The 17,474-nt window shown below is 49.1% G+C and overlaps 1 protein-coding gene across 1 annotated transcript in view; it reads right to left on the minus strand.

Annotated features, from left to right (window-relative positions):
* ASTN2 (astrotactin 2) overlaps nt 1–17,474 on the minus strand; it is a 269,480-nt gene that overhangs the window by 16,576 nt on the left and 235,430 nt on the right. The window contains 1 exon segment of the mRNA XM_030461317.1: nt 16,767–16,908. Within this exon segment, the coding sequence (XP_030317177.1) occupies nt 16,767–16,908 (142 nt within the window).

Genomic DNA, 17,474 nt, shown 5'->3' on the forward strand with positions numbered 1-17,474 from the left:
TAGAGAGATGACTAGTAGGTCGTTCACCTCCCCAGCCTCAGCTGAAACTTCTCAGCTTCCCAAGATTTCCCTCAAAACCCTGTCAGTAAGCCCCACCAGCACAGTGATTCCCAGTACCACCATGGCTGTGAAAGAGAGCCTTGATACCCAGGCCACCTTCTGTTCCCTAGAGCCCCACTCCTGAATGATACCTGTGTTCGAGGGCCAAGATCCCACAAGGAACCCCTTTGCCAGTCAGACACCTTGCAGGCAGCAATGCCAAGACTGCCTTTGGCAAAAATGTGTTTCACTGCCAAAGAGGGAAAAATGCCAGCTGGTCTGAGCAGGGCTGTGGTTTCACCCAGATGGTCCATGCAGCCCCCCTGGCCATGGTGTCCCCTGGGTGCTTTTACCATCTTGGGTCTGAGGGCACAGCAGTGAACTCTCTGCCCCACTGTCATTTTCTCTGTCTCCCTTCCTCATCACACCTGCTCCTTGCAACCACTGGCAAAAAAAGCAGGTGATTATGCCCTCACTGCTTGCCCTTAGTAAGGTTTTTATTTCCCCAGTGCATAGCTCATGCTCAGAGGAGGCCCTTTGAGGAGCAGCTTTCCAGCACTGATGAAGAAAGAGCGGAGGAAGCTTCTCTGGAGGGTCCAAACTGCACTGCACAAAGCTGAGATGACATGGACAAGAGAACAGGTCCTTGGTGTGGCAGCAGGACAGAACTCCCCAAAAGCAACCAAAACCAGATAACAGTAACACAGTTCATGTTGCAGCCCTGGGGTTTAGGTCCTCAGCTTGCTCCAAGAAGCAAGAAGTCTTCATCTTTTATTAGCTGGAAGATACAGAGCAGCCCCTTAGGGTGTCTTCACAGGGATGGTCGCAGAACTCTAGGAACAGGACACTGGCAAAAAAAGCAGGATCATCCTGGAATTATCAGCTTGGGGGAGGAGGGATAGAGAGTGCTCTGGGTCTGCATTTCTTGGGAATTTCATCCTTGCTCTTGTCCTGCTGGCTGTGATGATCAAAAGTCTCTGTCTGGCAAGGCCAGAGAAGATCCTAAGTCACCAAGGATATGAATCCTAATGTCCTTGGGTGAAGAATCAGTGGGAGGTGGTACTGAGTCACTGCGGGCTATACTTTTGTCTCCAGAGAAGCAAAAGCAGCTTGCAACAGTCCATCAAGCACCAGAGTCCCTATTCTGCTGGGAACCACCAGAAGATTCCAAACAAAGCTCTTCGGTGAAGGTCAAATGGGTTGTCTTTGACTCCTTGTGCTGCTGGAACAATCTCCTCCATGTCCCAGCTCAGGTTGGTGCCCAAGGCTGAAAACTGTGGGTGCTTGTCCTGCTCTGGCTGCTGAACATCAGCAAGAGCTGATGATGGCTCCAGATGTCCTGGAAGGCAGCACAATCAAGAAGGGCTTTCCCCAGCCTCTATGTCCCACATGTCCCTCAGGTCCTGCTGCAGCCTTCACATGGGCACCAAAACACCCATCAATCTCTCCAAATGTCTACAATACACCCTCTTCACTCCCAGGGTGAGAGGACCCCCAGGCAGCACCCACACCCTCTGCAATACCTTAGCTTTGGGACAACCCTGCCCTTCTTCGCTCAGCCACAGACACTCTGAAGCCTCCAGCCCTGGCTCCATCAAGGTTCTGTGTTTAGGGCTCATTACTCTGAGGTTTGGCTTGTCCTTTTCACTTGGATCTATGGGTGGGTGGCTTTCAGACTCATCTGAAAGCATTAGTCCTGCACACTGTGTGAGTCTCCCAAGAGACCCATCACTTTAGTACCTTCCTACTCCTGGGACAGCTGCTCTCTTCCTCCATGGAGAGACAGCAGGGCTGGGGAAGGCTGCAGCTGCAGGAGATGAGAAGGCTGCTCAGAAGGAGGGAGGGAATAAATCAAAATCTTCCTCCAGTTGTGCTAGGGAGAAAGGAGAGAGGAGCAAAGCCCTGGCCTCCTGCAGTGAGCTCCACAATGGAAATATTCACAGCTAACCATACCAGCCCTTCAACCTACCAACGCTCTGCAAGGCTTGGCCATCACCAGCCCTGGGGAGATGGGGGAGAGGAAGGTTGTGACCCCTGGCAAATTGGGAAATGTTTGCCCCTCCCAACATCACAGTCACTCTAAACAAGAACCAGACACTCCACGGTTTGCTACCCTGGGAGAACCCCTTAGCAGGGCTTGTTCTCATCCTCCTAGGGGCTTGGCTTCCATCTGGGCTGCTGGTTGAAATCCAGCCCAGGCTGGTAGAGACTTCAAAAGCCAGTGTCATCTGAGGAGTAGTGGGTGGTCCGTGTCAAGCAAGTCAATGGCTGACTGTTCTTATATAAGCCACCACAATAGGGCCTCCTCCTCCACAGCCGTATAAGAAAGGAGAAGGGCTGTATCCACCACAGGGAGCTGAGCCTGTCCTTGGCCCTGAGGGTGAGCATTCTGGTGCAAGTCACCCTTACCAGGGTGGCATGGGGATGTGGACATACCCGTCTGCGAGTAGAGGCTATCTGTCTGGCTGACTATCTCTCTGTTGGGTTTGTCCCCCTGGCTTTAACTTCTGCTTGAAACAAAGCAAAACAAAGCCCTACAACAGCAATGGCACACAGGGGAATGGCTCAGCTCAGAGGAGGGGGACACCTCCACTCCCCTCTCTTACAATGTCCTGAGCAAGATCCAAATGTGCCAAACTGAGAGGGAGAATTCCACACCCTGTGCCAGGCTCAGGGAGATGCAGGAGATGGTTGAGGGATTCCTGCAAGGGCTGTGGGGGTGGCATGGTGGGGATGCTGTGTGCCAGCAAGCCCCAGCAGAAGGACACCAGCCAGGACTGAGGTCCCACTGCCTGTTACCCCAGGCCCTGAATGGAGAGGGAAGGGGGTGAGGGGCTGGCAGCAGGAGGGAGATTCTCACAGCTCTGACAGGCAGACAGGGAGGGAGGAGGGTAGGAAGAGGGGGGAATCCAACATGAGTAATAAAAACAAAATCCCAGTAAGCACGTTAGAATTCGTTTGAAGTGCAGAGGAGCTTTCAGGCAGGGTTATGTACATCTCCCAGCCCAGCGTGATTTACACATTCCTTGCAAGCAAAGGAATCTTCCCTGATTTGAAGTAGAACAGATGTTTTTGGTTTTTCTTCACCACCCTCCCCACCCCTTTTAATCATTCCTTTATTGAAATGATGGCTACACAGCTACCCAGCCCAGAGCAAGAGCCCTGCTACCCCAGCAGATCTCCACCAGCACAGGGACTCACTGCCCTGCACACCAGGAGAACACCTCAGCAGTGCTGGGACCATGCTTGAGAGCATCTGGAGCCCTGCTCTGCCACAGATGATGCTTTGAGATATCACTCCCTGCAGGTTTCTTCTCTTGCTTTTCCCTTTTTATGGAAAGATTTGCAGCTACCAGAAGCTTTTACTCATCTGCAGCTAGAGTTAACACAGCAATACTCCATCCTTGCTCCACCAACCTAGCTCCAGGAGACCTTCTAACCTCTACTAATGGTCCAGAAGACTCTGTTTGATAGTTGGGACCTACTCTTGCTCCTACACACCTCACCCTGGTCCTGGTAGCATCACTGAGAAGAGCAGCCTGGCCAATGTTTGCACAACCCAACACAGAGGATGGTGCTGGGCTGGTAGGCTGGAGCTGAAACTAGGTCTTGGTTTGAGCACTATATCATCTCAGCCAAGATATTTTGTCCCTATTTTTGTCCCATGTTTTTCACCCAGAAAGTAATCTGGGGAGGGCACTTCCTTCTTCTAGAGGAATAACCAACACTGAATGCAGCAGGGACTTTTGCATGCTAATTGGCACTGCAAACTACCAGCCTGGGCCCTTGAGTTTACCCTCATGACCAGTGCCATCCATCTCCTTTATCTTTTTCTCTTTCTCTCTCCCCTTCCTTCCTTCCTGCCTTCTTTCTTCTTTCTCCTTTCTCTTCTTTTTTTTTTTTTTTTTTTTTTTTTTTTTTTTTTCCTTTTAAACCCTGTTGTTATTTCTCAGTACTTCGTTGGTGGCAGGGTGGGAAGGGTTTTTGTAACACATTCATGTACCACTGGGACTTGCTCCCATTCCTGTCTGGTACAAGAGATTGCACAAGAGAGAGAAACAACCGGGGATGAGGAAATGCATGTTTATGAGAGGCAGCACTGTCATCGTGAGTGAGGGACCCCCTGCAAGAAAGCCAGCCTGGGAGCCAGTGCAGAGTTTCCATTCTCTCCTAACACTCCATTCATGCCTCTTTTCATTCCTCCCTGGAGGCCTCACCACTGGCCAAGGTCCCACCGCACGGCGCAGGACGCACGCCCTCCCCCGTGCTGCCTTCCATGATATTTGTTCCTGGGGGTGAAGAGAGAGGCCTTGCTGCCTCATAAAGACACTGAACTGGGAAAGAAGTGTTCTTTGCTGTCACATGTACTCCTGGGTTCCTTCAGGAGGGATGGCTGGGACTGGGTCTTCCCTCCTGCGCCACCCACCACCCTCTCTACTGTCCACCTCAACTCTGCCCACTCTCCTTGTGCTCCCCCCCCCTGCCCACCTCATCCTCATGGGTCTCCTTGCTCTTGCCCACCATGGAGATGTGCACAGGCCCTCCCCACCCAGGGTGCTGGGGTCACCAGGACAAGCATCTTCCTGACCCGATCAGGAATCCTCCATATAATCCCAAACCACATTGCTGCCTGATGGGATCCAGTCATGGGTAGATAGCCTTGACTGCAGCAGCCTGGAGGAGTGAGGGATCCTGTATCACCATGAGTAATGATTTAGGATCGTACATCCTTTGCAGATGACACAGGGAAGGTCTCACCCCTTGCTATTCCCTGGCCCCATCATCTTCCCCAGGAACAGTTCCCATTTCACCTCACTTCAGATGGTCCATTTCTCCTGGTGACAATTCCTCCTGCACACAAGGAATGCAATGGGTGATCTCTGCAGAGCTCCCAGAGATCGGGCTGAGGTCCCCCCTCAAACACATGGAGTAGTAATAAAACTGAAAGCAACCACCCACAACACACACACAACGACCCCCTTGGGTCCCTCGCCCCCTGCCTCCTCCTCCCTCTCCTCCACACACCTCAACTTCATTATCTCTGATCTTGAGCTGCCTATTACATGGTTTTTGCCAACATAAATATTTAATCCCAGCGCACTGCACAGAGTGGCCCTTGTGGAGTTAATGCTTCAACTCATTTTTCCACTTGGAAAACAATTCAGCCTGTGGCAGTGCAGCAGGTACGAGCCAGGGACTAAGGTGAAACTGGAGATGGGTTGCAAGAACTCAGAGACCAGGTGAGGTGATGCAGGTGGGCTTCACACCATGAGGTGGGCTTCATGCCATGGGGTGGGCTGCACCAGGGCAGCTCTGCTGGAGCAGGGTTCAGGTGGGAGGTAATGGAAGAGCCACTGCAAGCTGCAGCCTGGGGAGCAGGGTACAGGGCCAAGGGGAACAGAAGGTGCATTTGCTGGACTGCAGCAATATTTAGGATATTCCATTCTCTGAAGTGTACTTGGAGGAAAGCCCAGTCTAAAGGGTTTGCCTCACCTGCCAGAGCATGGGGCTAACCATGATCCCAACACTGCTCCACACAGGAGGTAACCTCATCAAAACCTCAAAATACACCTGCACACCCAGAGGCTGGTTAGAGCAGGATCTGGCCATGATTTCACCCCAAATGGACTAGATCATGGGTTTATAGGGCTATTGGGTAGCAGTAAGGAGCATGCTGCTGGTACTAGAAAGAACCCCAGCAAAAAGAGGTCTCTCAGACCCCCCAGATCCAAACACATGAACAGGATGGGCAGACACCTACAGCAGTTCTCATCCATACATCTCCAAGTGATGACAAAGGGCAGAACCCCTGGGGACACAGCACTGCTAAAGGTACACAAACCCTTACACAGCTGCCAGACCCAGAGGGGAGAAGCACAAGAGGCAGAGAGGACAGAGAAGGTGACTGATAGTGGTGATGCTTCCCAGAGGTAATCTGTCACTTGTGTAAACACATCACAGACCATAGCAGTGCTGAGAAGGTTGGATTAATAGGATAATCCTGGTCAGCTTCAGGTCCCCACCTCGATGGGGATGAGGCCAGTGGTGCAGGTGGGAGAGAGGGTGGGAATGCTACAGACCTTGTTTCTGTCTTGGGCTGCTTTATAGGCATGAAATAGTTTGAAATCCTTTCCTTTACCTCTGTGGTGACATGTCTAAAGGTTCTGAAGAAGCATTTTGGTCCAGAGTGCTTCTTCTGACAGGTTCCCCAGCAGCCTGGGGTGGGTATCCTGGAGACCAAGAGACACACTCCAGCATCCCCAACCCTATGCAAGGCACTGGCATGTGTAGAGCCTCCTGTGTGCAGGACACGTACTCCCCCCACACCCTGCCACAGAAAAACTGGAAGACTGAGATGTTGCAATGACACAAACCAGATGAAATTACCCCAACCCAGCAGCAGGCCCTTCTGCTTGGGGTTGTGCAATGAGGTTAAGAGCTGAGGCTATTTCCATAACTGCAGGGAGGTGGGAGATGTTCAGAAAGAAGCAGAAAATTATGCCAGGGGCTGGCATGCTCCAGACATAGCTCAGGTTACTGCTGCTGTGCACTGCTCTGCAGCTTCCCCAGCAGGAAGGAAGTGGAGAAAAGATGGAAGAAAAGCAATGACAGCTCAGAGATGAGTCAAGGTGGGCACTCAAGCCCACCTCACTGAGCCCAGCCAGTGGCCCCAGGTGTTTGGGTAAACCTCTACCAGTGACTCCTGAAATCTGGGCTTCCTTCACACCCCTCCCTGCCAGGGCAGAGGGTTTCCACACTCAGCTCCATCAGCTATTAATCCAGGACCCTGCCCCACCACCCCTTCCATCCACCATCTCCTGAACAAAAAGCAGCCCTCACCCCCTACTTCCTTTTTTTCTTTAGAAACACTTAAATTATGACATAAGCTTTGGCTCCAAGGGTTTTCAGTGAAAGCCAGGGTATTTTCTTTCCCTTTTTAGTAACAGAAACCATATTGCCATATAATCAAATTTATCTCATTCCTGATGAGGGAATTGTGCATGTGTGTGAGGTCACCAGGAGCCAGGAGGGCACGTGTGCTATAAGCAATCCCTCTGAAGGTTTTCCAGACAAATAACCTTGGCAGTTTGAGGTGGCATCAGATTGTAGAGACCAAGAAGAGAGCAAGTGACCCATAGCTACAGCAGGAAGCACCACCCATGACGAGTCCCACCTCACCAGGTAGATACCACCTCTGCAACCAAGAGTTACTTCTTGGCTTTCTCTCCCACTTTATGCTGCTGCTCTCCTCACTGTGCAGAAAACCAAGCAAAGGGTGGAGCTCAGTTTTAACACATCTGGTTTACAGGTGGGAAAACTCAGGAAGAAAACAGCTCCTTTGAGGTTCCTTGCTAACCTTGAGTGTCTCCATTTTACACTGACTTACTCTGGTGCTAATTTAGCTGAAGTCAATAGGAACTGTGGCTCTGCTGGTGCAACCTTGAAGAGGATGCTCCCAAAATGGAGATGCCTGAATTTATTGGTTACTTTTGCAAATATGAGCTCTGTAGCAGGGACTTGGCCACCCATGCACTAACATAACTTGAGACAGACAATGAGAACTGTAAAGCTGAGGGATTTCTAAAGCCTCAGGACATGAAATTGAAATGTGGCTACTCCTGACAAGTCCACTTCTCAGTAAAAGAGGTAAACAGCAGCAGTTGCAGCAAATAAATTGCAGGTCATGCCCTACAACACTTCCACTCCATCATCCAATGCCAAATCTGGCTGGAGCAGCAACACTTGCACAGAAAATTCCAGATCCACTCAATAGCCTCAAACCAGGAGAACACAAGCAAACATCTCTTGCAGTGGCAAAACAATCCCCAAGCCCAAAGAATAAGTGGAAGTTCACTCAAAATCTACTGGAAAGCAGCTGAGTTCAGTGTCTGACTGTGCAGGGGCTCTGTCACCCAGGCAGCTCCCCCAGGACAAACTTCCTGCAGCTGGGAAGCAGCCTTGTCCTGTGACCTTGAAAAGGGGTGGCAGATAAAAGCCACCACAGCATGACCAGGAGGTGGATACTTACAGCTGTAATGCTCTGCACAAGCCAAAGATTAAAAGAGAAATGTATTATTTTAAATGCATAACAAATAATAAGAAGAAAATGAAGATAAAGTGTTCTCAAGGAGACAAAGCTGGGGAGAAACTCTGTGCTGCTGTTGTTACAAGAAAAGGTTGGGGTGGGATGCACTGCAGGTGCCCTTTAGAAAGAATGCAACAAAAAAAATGTTTAACTTGTTTTATGGACTTTCAGGCCATATATGAGATGCATGGACATTGCTGATCTTGGAGGTAATGGCATCCAAACTTTGCCTCTGGAGTGTGGAGGAAATGGTGGGCAGGTAGGATCAGCTCAAGACTTATCTTTTTATTTGTATCAGCATCACCTTTTGGACCTATCATCTCCAGCTTTTGGGCCCTGAGATCCCATCCAGAGTCCACCTAAGCTGATTTATTCCCTGGGCCATGGGTATGGCTCTAGCTTCATCTCAGACCTGTGGGTGCAGCAGCATCTGAACATCTGGGCACCAGGGCAGCTCATCACATCCCTCCTGGGATGTACCTATGGGTACAGCTGAGCTTCACTCCTTAAGGCTAGAATTAGCTTTGAGTTGTTAGAAAAGTAGCAGACAACTCTTGAAAACTTGAGTTGTCTGCAAGCATCAGCTTGAGCTGTTACTGGGTGCAGGGAAGCAGTCAAAAGAGGAGGCAAAACCTTCCCATCTGAACATCACAATGTTGGCTGACAACACATGAACTCACGTGGCAAATCCAACCATCACTTCACAGAGACAGAGTCTGCCAAGGGTGTGTGAAAGCTATCCATCCACACAACCTCCCACGGGGAGGGGATAATCACCCTAACAGAGACCTGAAGCAGGAGAAACATCACCAGCACCATAGCATGTAAGGTATCATCTCCAATCCTGCAGCAGACCAACCCTGCCAGGCTGCACCCTGGTAGCCCCTTGCTCTCCTCTCCCTTTGGCAGAAGAGGTTGAAGCTATGGCACTGCCAAGCACTGCCAGGCTGCATCTGCCTTGGGCTGGCTCACACCCAACCTGCTCACATCCATCTGCATCTATCCTGCCCATTATTTAAACTCCAGGTTCAACACGAGCAGAGCTTGTTCTGGGCTGTGCATGCACCATGTTACCACCAGACAGAGTGGTAACACTGCCTCTTGGTGACAAAGCCCTGAGGTGACACTGTCTCTTGGTGACAAAAGCCCAGTGCTGCCCTCAGGAAGCTGTCCCAGCATGGAAGTGCAGCAGCAGGAGTTCCATCCCATCTTCTGGGAAACTCCAGCTGGCAGAGCAGCATCACCTGCTGTCTCCAGTACTGTGGGAAAAAAAAATAATATCATTTTGCTGCCACATTGGCTTTGATGGGAGGAAAAAAAAAAAAGCAACAAACATCAACATGCTAAGAATAAGAGAGGGGGGAGTGTGAGACACCAAGCCAGCTCACAACATTTTTGAGGGCATGTCAGGATTTCCTTGATGTGACCTCACAGGTAGCTGGCTCCCAGACTGCATGAGGACATTAGGAAGAGGAGACCATATTTGTGGCCAGAAATTTTGCTTAATCCCCTGACTGAAAACACAGTTCCTGGAAGTGTTCTTCTGAAGTGGGGCTTATGTGGAGTGTGAGCAAGGGCATCCCTTGATTCTGCTAAGCTCCAGCCCACTGAAAAGCTTCAGGTGTATCTCATCACTTCTCTGCTTCAGTTTCCCTACCTAGGACACACCTAAAAAGAACAAAAGCATTTTCCCTTCTCCTGACCCATTTCTCTGCTGTGAGAAAAGAGAAACACCCACTCTAAGCAGTGAAATCCTTGGAGCCTGGAAAGGGAGAGGGCTCCGACCCTGCTGTAAGAATCACATCACCATGGACCTCAGCTCTTCAGCATTTATGGAAAAGGTGCTCTATACCATGAAGGACCAACGAGCAAAGCAAATGAGTCCAATGCAGCAGCAGAATGCAGCTTTTGCTGGCTTCAAGGCAAACCAAAGCCAGTGACATCTGTGTTGATATTTATATCCCATCTCTTGTACTTGCTTTGCCATAACTCAATGAGATAAGACTTGGAGGGACCTATGTGCGTGGCATCAGGTTTCTGTACACCCAGAAACGAGAACCAATCTCCAAGTCTGTAACTAGAAAGAGTTGGTGATAGGGATCTGGTGCTGGGGGGCATCCCAGAGGTCCATTTGTTTCCCAACAAGGAGAGGCCAAACTCCTCCTCTCCACCCCATTACTATTTCTAGGAAGAATCCTATATCTGCACACTCCTCCACCTGCAATATAGAATCACAGAATCATCCAGGTTGGAAAGGACCTCAGATCATCAAGTCCAACCCTTAATCCACTACCACTGTGGTTACTACACAATGACCTGTCCATGCCTCTCCCTCCTCCTCAGCCTCCCACTGCCAGCCTTCTTCCAGCCTGCCTAAGGTTGGAAGATCTGGATCCAGCCATGTTTGGGACTCAGATGCTGAGATTTTTTTATAACAAAAACACCCAGAATGTTATTTCAGTCCAGACATCCTGAGGAAAGGGTGGGGAGGAGCTGGCTGAGGGAGGCAACAAAGCCTGTTCTGTTTCACTCTGTGGCACGAGGCATGAATAGAAGCAGAGAATTTGGGGAGGATAACCTGGTCTTTCCAGAAAAAAAGGAGGGAGATACTCATATACTTGGCAGGCACTAAGGAAGAAGGTTCCTCTGAGGTGAGTGGAAAGGCACCTCCTGCCTCCAGCTCTGTCTCAGGTGGCTGAATTCTGGGTGGCAGGGACAGACTTGAAGGAGGATTCAGGCACAAAGCAGATGGTGGGTATAGCAATACTGCAGCAGGAGCTGGAGCCCTGATCTGAGCCACCCAAGCCAGGATGAGCACAGGGATAGAGAGAAACCATTCCTAGCTGGAAGTTGTAGAAGGAACAGACAAACAAATGAAGATAAAAAGTGAGACAAAGTGATTTGCTTACACCACTCATAAGAAAACAGTCAGGTTAAGTGCCTCCAGCACCTTGTCTGGCCATAAAGAAAGCATGGATGGCTTTTCCATGGCTTTTATAAATGTACTCCCTTAATGCTGGAAGCTTCAACAGCAGTGGGTAGCTGGTATCCATGCAGAGGATTGCTGTGCATGCAGCTTAATCCCAGCAGAAACAGATTATTTCCTTCTTCTGCTGAGCCTCTGACCTCCCTGTCCTGACCATCTCTCATGAGGCCAATCCACCTCCACTACAGTGATCTTCACATAGTCCAGATGGGTCCAGACAGCAAAAAACCCACACCCAAGCAAGCATTTGAGTAGCTTGGTTCTGAAGCAACTCAATGTGAGATTCTGCTCTGCTGCTGATCTCACTGTTGGAATTTGCCTCAAAAGATAATTTTTCAAGTGAATAGCCCTGGAGGAAGAATTGTACATGGTAATGTACCTGGCCTGGCCAGAGCAGAGCAGGGGGGACCCTCTGGAAAGAACTAATGGCTGAGGGGTGACCACACCCTTTCTCTGGGGCTCAGCCTTCAATGCTAGGATGAGCAGGACAGAAGTCCCCTCCAGGCATGATAACCCTGGCTAGGGTACAGGGGCAGACACCTTGATTGGATTTATGCTATAATGAACCTGGCTTGGCCTGAGCAGAGCTAGGAGGGGGAAAAAGAACTGATTGCTGGAGTGTGAAGTCCCCTCCAGGCCACAGTCCTGACAACTTGATTGTGCTGATGCTAATGAACCTGGCTTCTGGCACCTAACTGACAGCTCCCCTTTGGAACAAAGGAACTTAAGGGTATATAAAGCAGTCCATTCTGTGGCTGCATGTCATCACACCACCACCTTGCATCAGCCCTGTCCAGGATCAAAAAACTCACCAGACAGCTGGACCTCTGGTGGTGACTGACTCTTCCACCTTCTTACTCTTCTCTCCCATCTCTCTCTCTCTTTTCTTGTATCTTCTCCATTTTCCTCTCTCTCCCTCTTTTGTCTGGCAACATATTCCCCATACTTTCAAGGGGTTCTATCATTTTGCTCGTGCCAATTTTCATATAAAAATCTATGCTTGCATCCAACCCGTGATGGTTGGAATTCGTTCACGTGGATCAAAACAAAAAAAAAGAATTTAATGTTACTCCAGACCATAACACCCTAAACTGATGAGGAAGGATGAGTACAGGCCTGGGATATAGCAAATACTTGTTGAACTCCTGACTTGCCTTGTTTGAGCTTCCACAAGCCAGGAATGCCTGAAAAGAAACTACACTACTCGGCCTCAGTAAGTTGGAGAACATGAGGAGGAGAAGAGGTGGATTCAGTGAAGCAGCCCAGCTCCTGTGCACACAGAGGACTCAGCCAAGGGCTGTAACAGATGTGTTTTAACCCATGCCACTGAGCTATTTGGGATCTGTCTTGGATTGCTCCAGCACTTTTTCACATGTCTTCCTGATGGAAGACCAACAATAACAATTAGTATCATATAAGGAGCAGTGGACTGCTGCCAGCATTAGCACGCTCTTGAGCACCAAGGGTTCCAGTTCACTTTTCATCCCAGCTCCACAGAAAGCAGAGGTCAATCAGCATTCATCAGCCTTGTTCTGGGCCAGCTCCATTAGCACATTCTGAGTTGCAATCACCACGATGGGTTCCCCCTGCTCCACACCTTTGCCTCATAACTGGCCAAAATGAAATATGCTCAGTGTTAGCCAGGGTATGAAGACAGAGGCCAAGCCTGGCCATGCTGGCAATTGGAGGTGACACTGCCCAGGCAGGTCTTGATAGGTTTTGTGTGAATTTCCTTCTATCCTGACCTTCAGCCCTGAGTTTCCACCTTTCCAACACTCCTGAATCCCATTGACCCAGAGCCTGGGGGCTGGTTCAGGGCCACCCTTGGGGAAACCCTCTCTGAGCCAGCAAATGGAATGCAAATGTGAGGCTCCTTCTCAGCACATGAACACGCTCCAAGGAAAGGCTCTGGAAGGGATCCTGATGACTTCCATATTATTTCCAGTAAATTTTGTGCTGATTCTTGGCACAAACACCGGAAATGAATAGGCTAGGTCAGGAATGTAAATAAAGTGAGACGTTGGGATTTAATCTAATCTATAATTATAGTATCTATGGTGCAGGGAAGACGTTGGTGTGTTTGCACTGCAGCTCCATTGAGGAGCTGGAGGGGGGGTTTATTTCCCTTTCCAAAATTTCCCTTCTTGGCTGAGGGATATTAGTGTCTCCCCAGGTATCTGAACTGAACGTGCTGGGCTGTCAAAGCTGCTTTACAGCAGCCAAGCAGGTACAGCTCAGCAAAGAGGCATCCCTGGGCAGTCAAGGACCAATACGTGTGAGAAGATGAGCTGGATGAGCTTGTGAGATGGCTGAGCTGGGCTGGAGGCTCAGGGAGACCACAGGATCTGCAGGGGAAGCTGGCATCTCAGCAGCAAAGAGATGGGATGGGTTTGTAAGGTGCTGAGCTATGTAAAGGCCATGAGTAATGTAAGCTCAGTCCTCCAGGCTGAGTTTGACCTCTGAGACAAGCCAGAGACCTTTCTCTCAACTTGTGTTAGATGCTTGGCACATCACCAGTTGCCTATCACAGCATGGTGCTCCCAAGCTCCCAAACCACCAGTGTGACTGGCAATAACCACTATCTGGACTGGCTCGGCCATGCAAGACAACTACTTAGACATGTAGACATCTCTCTCTCTGCCATCCCCTTCCAGATCCACCCAGGAGTAACCTTGTTGGACTGCTTTAGTCTAGTTGACCTCAGGGGAGAACAATCCCTTCTCTTGTGATGCATTTTGCAAGAATTATAATATTTTTGATTTGTAACAGCTTAAACCATACTTGATGGTCTTCAAGAATCATCCTTAGTGTCCCTGTGTGAGTGCATGTGAGCAGGTTCAAGCAGAGATCTCCACCAGGGGCACCCACATCTGAGAGGCCAGCAGGAATGTCCATGTGTCTAGGGCCACACATGGAGCACACACATCTCTGTTGACATGAACTGCTTTCCCTCTGAGAACCCTCTGTGCAAGGAATAGCATCTCAACCCCAAGGTACCACAGGCAAGAAACCAAGGAGAAGAAAAGGGCTGACAAGCAACATATTTGCATCAGACTGAAATTGCCAAGGACAAAGAAATTAGTTCTCCTTTTGTTAGCTTGTGTTTTGAAATTACAGAAGTCTCAAAAGCAGAGGAATCAATCAGACTTTGTTGGTTTGTTTGCTTGTAGAGCATTTTTTGGTTTTCTTTTTCATACCCAAGGCCAGCTTTGATCTCAGGCTGCTAATACTCCAGGCAAATGGTCAACAGCAGAGTGCAGTTGCCAATAGTCCTGAAGAAGAGGAAGGACAGAATGCCTGACACATTTACAGAGCAGAAGAGACTCCCAGGAGCTTACAGTCCCCTCTCTCAGTTTGCACAATCTCCTCAGACTACTGAACAAGTCCAAGTCCTTCTGAAGAGTTCTGATGCTGCAGACGCTGTGTGCTCACCTAACAGCCTAGAGAAAAGCACAGGTAGAGAAATGCACAGCTAGAGAAATGCACAGGTCCCTGATGAGAGCTGCAATCAGGATTATACCAGGCCAGAGCCTTCAAAAAAAGCCTTTTTTTTTTTTTTCTTCTCCCCCACAGAAACAAACGAAGCAAGCAGAAGAAATCCTGCTTAAGAAATGACCCTGTGCCCGTGTTTCTGTTGTTGTTACATCTGTGTGGGCTCAGAACAGAGTGGTAGCCTCACATTTCACCGTTCTGGCTTTCCTCATGCTGTGTTGCAACTGCATGGCCATCTGAACAGAGGAATATTTGATGTGTGTGCCTATGGAGCTGAGAATGCCCAGATGTAAGTAAACACATGCTGGTTGGGCCCTGGGTGTGCTGGGTATGTAAGGAAAAAGCTGCTGTGCACTGGGTGCTTTGGTTCATGCTGCTGAGCTGGGGTCTGCAGCAGTGTCTGCACTCCCAGGGTTTTGGTGCCCAGGAGTGTGGGGTTGATGCCCCACAGGTGTCACCATGAACTTGTGTTCACACATCTGTGCTTTAGTGTGCAGAGCCCTGGGAATAGTGTGCCAAGCCCTGCTGAGCAGTTGTTATGGGATGGAGTGCATCACCCCAGGGCTTGTCCTTTCAGAAGGATGAGGTCCCAAACTCCTCAGTGCTAGAGGACAGTTGCCTGCTGGCCAGTCAGAAAAGTTCATCTCCTTGATCCAGGGGCAGCCACCAAGAGCAGTAGCTGCCCCAAGGAGATGGGGATCACCAGCTCTGCTGACCTCCTCCATGGCAATGTGTCACACAGTCATGAAGCAGAAACCTGACTAAAGGGATGACACAACCCTGGACAAAACCTTCCAGCTATAACCCAAGACTGTCCCAGCTCTTTGCAAACATCAGGAATTAGATCACAAAGCCCTTAAAGCCATGGGTGAGTGCAATTATCCCTGCCCAGAAGATGAAAAAGATGACATGGCAGATCAGGCTTCCCAAGAGCCAGACCTTCTGGCTCCCAGTTTCATTCATTCACCTCAGCAGCAGCCTCCAAATCCAATCCAGAGGTTCTTCCCTCTCCTGGTGCCCCTGGGTGGTCTCAGCCAAATGGCTGAGAGCTCCCATCCAGACAATTTTATGGGCAGTGGATTATTAGGAAGCTCAGCAGTCACTCCAGACTCTCCCTGGCACCTTTTCAGCGAAGTCCAGTTCCCAGAGATTCTCATAATTATATTTAGGTGTTATATATATTTAACAAGAAAACATTTACAGTTATTAAATGACAAGGGGTATCACTTGGAGCCCTCTCTTGGCCTCAGTTCTGCCAAGGAGATGCATACTGTAAAGGCTTCTCCTTCCTCAGAGGCTGTCAACATCTTAACTGGGGGGGTGGTGGAGGCAGAGGCAAAGGGAAAGTATTAATCAAGATCTTTACAAGTTCTCTCTGACAGTCCATTTGCCAGCTCTCACTTTAAATGCTTTTGTGGTCCCATAAAAAGTTTCATTTTTCACTACAAAATGTGTTTTAATTATTACAGTCTCTCTGACATTAAGCCCTGGGTGTTTCTCTTGCTTACTGTGTATCTCCTCCATTTCCCTGCCTTTTCTCTCTCTCTCTTTTTTTTTTTTTTATTTTTTATTTTTCATTCTTACTCTCCTGACATAACCCCAAAGACAGAGAAAGTCTTGGCTAATGAAAACCCAGACCCCTCCTCAAAGAATACTAAAGGGCAAGTTAATATCCTGATCCTGAAATTATCCCTTTGCTTTGGATACCAATCACCCCATAGGATTGAAACAAAAAATCCAGTCCCATGTTCTCATAGACATCTTAGAGGATATAAATCAACAACATCAGCACTGCCATGTCCCAGTGTCCCTGCAGAAGTAACTGGGCAGTGGACAGACTGATCTGGTGTCTCTCTGATCTGGTAGCTGTGTCCTCCTAACGCAAACAGCATCTACAAACAACACCTATCACCTTTCTGACAGATGGCTATTTTGATCCACCAGGCATTTGGCCAGGGTGGGCAACTTCCTTCAGTCTGATCACGTTATTATTCCAGTGGAGTCTTCCCCAGACTCCCAGTGTCTCCAGTGCTGCACTGGAAGACACTGGTTTTCCACTTCATCAACACAGAGCTTCATGATTCGTCCAGTGCTGACCAAAAAGGTAAATAACAAATAACAGCATCTGCATTTGCCCCTGCTCTTTCCCACGTGTCTCCTTACTTGTACAGACCATCTGGTTCCAGGCACTTGAAAATGACTGAATAGATGCTGGTTTCAGGGACATCTCCATGGCTCCTACCCGCTGCCACACAGGATGTTGCAAGGCCAGAAAGTAAATCATCCGCAAAGCTCAAGGATTCTCCTGGAGAGCAAAGAGATGAGCAAGACCAAAACATCAATACAGGAGCAAAGTTATGACTGAACAATTCAAAAACACATCAGGAACTCATCGACACAGCATGGGCATTCAACAAAGTCTTGTTGGCTTTGGCTGCTGGGAATTGCCCCAAGTCTGCATGGAGAAAATCACCTATGGACAAAGCAAGAAGCAAAGACCCCCCGACCCCATCAGCTGTACTTGGGAGCAGTACAGAAACAGGGGCCAGCACTAAGCCATGGCTTGGGAAGCAGAAGGGGAACCTGCAGAGGCAATGTATGGATTTACTGCAACCCCCCCCTCACAGGACCACCATCCAAAAACAGCCTCCAGGGCCCCAGGAGAGCTGGAAGTCTGCTGAGGCAGGGTTCTCCAGCCCAAACTGCACATTCCTTTCTGAAAGGGGACATGTTTTTTTCAAAAATCACCTGTCACATTGATATATGTCTCTGCAATGTTAGATTATTGGGAAAGGAGACATTTTAAAGCTTGGATGGAATTGCTGTCAACATGCTGGGTTGTTTCTTGGGTTTTTTTTTCATTGCATGAAA

The sequence above is a fragment of the Calypte anna genome, chromosome 17 (assembly GCF_003957555.1).
Source record: "Calypte anna isolate BGI_N300 chromosome 17, bCalAnn1_v1.p, whole genome shotgun sequence".
NCBI lineage: Eukaryota > Metazoa > Chordata > Aves > Apodiformes > Trochilidae > Calypte > Calypte anna.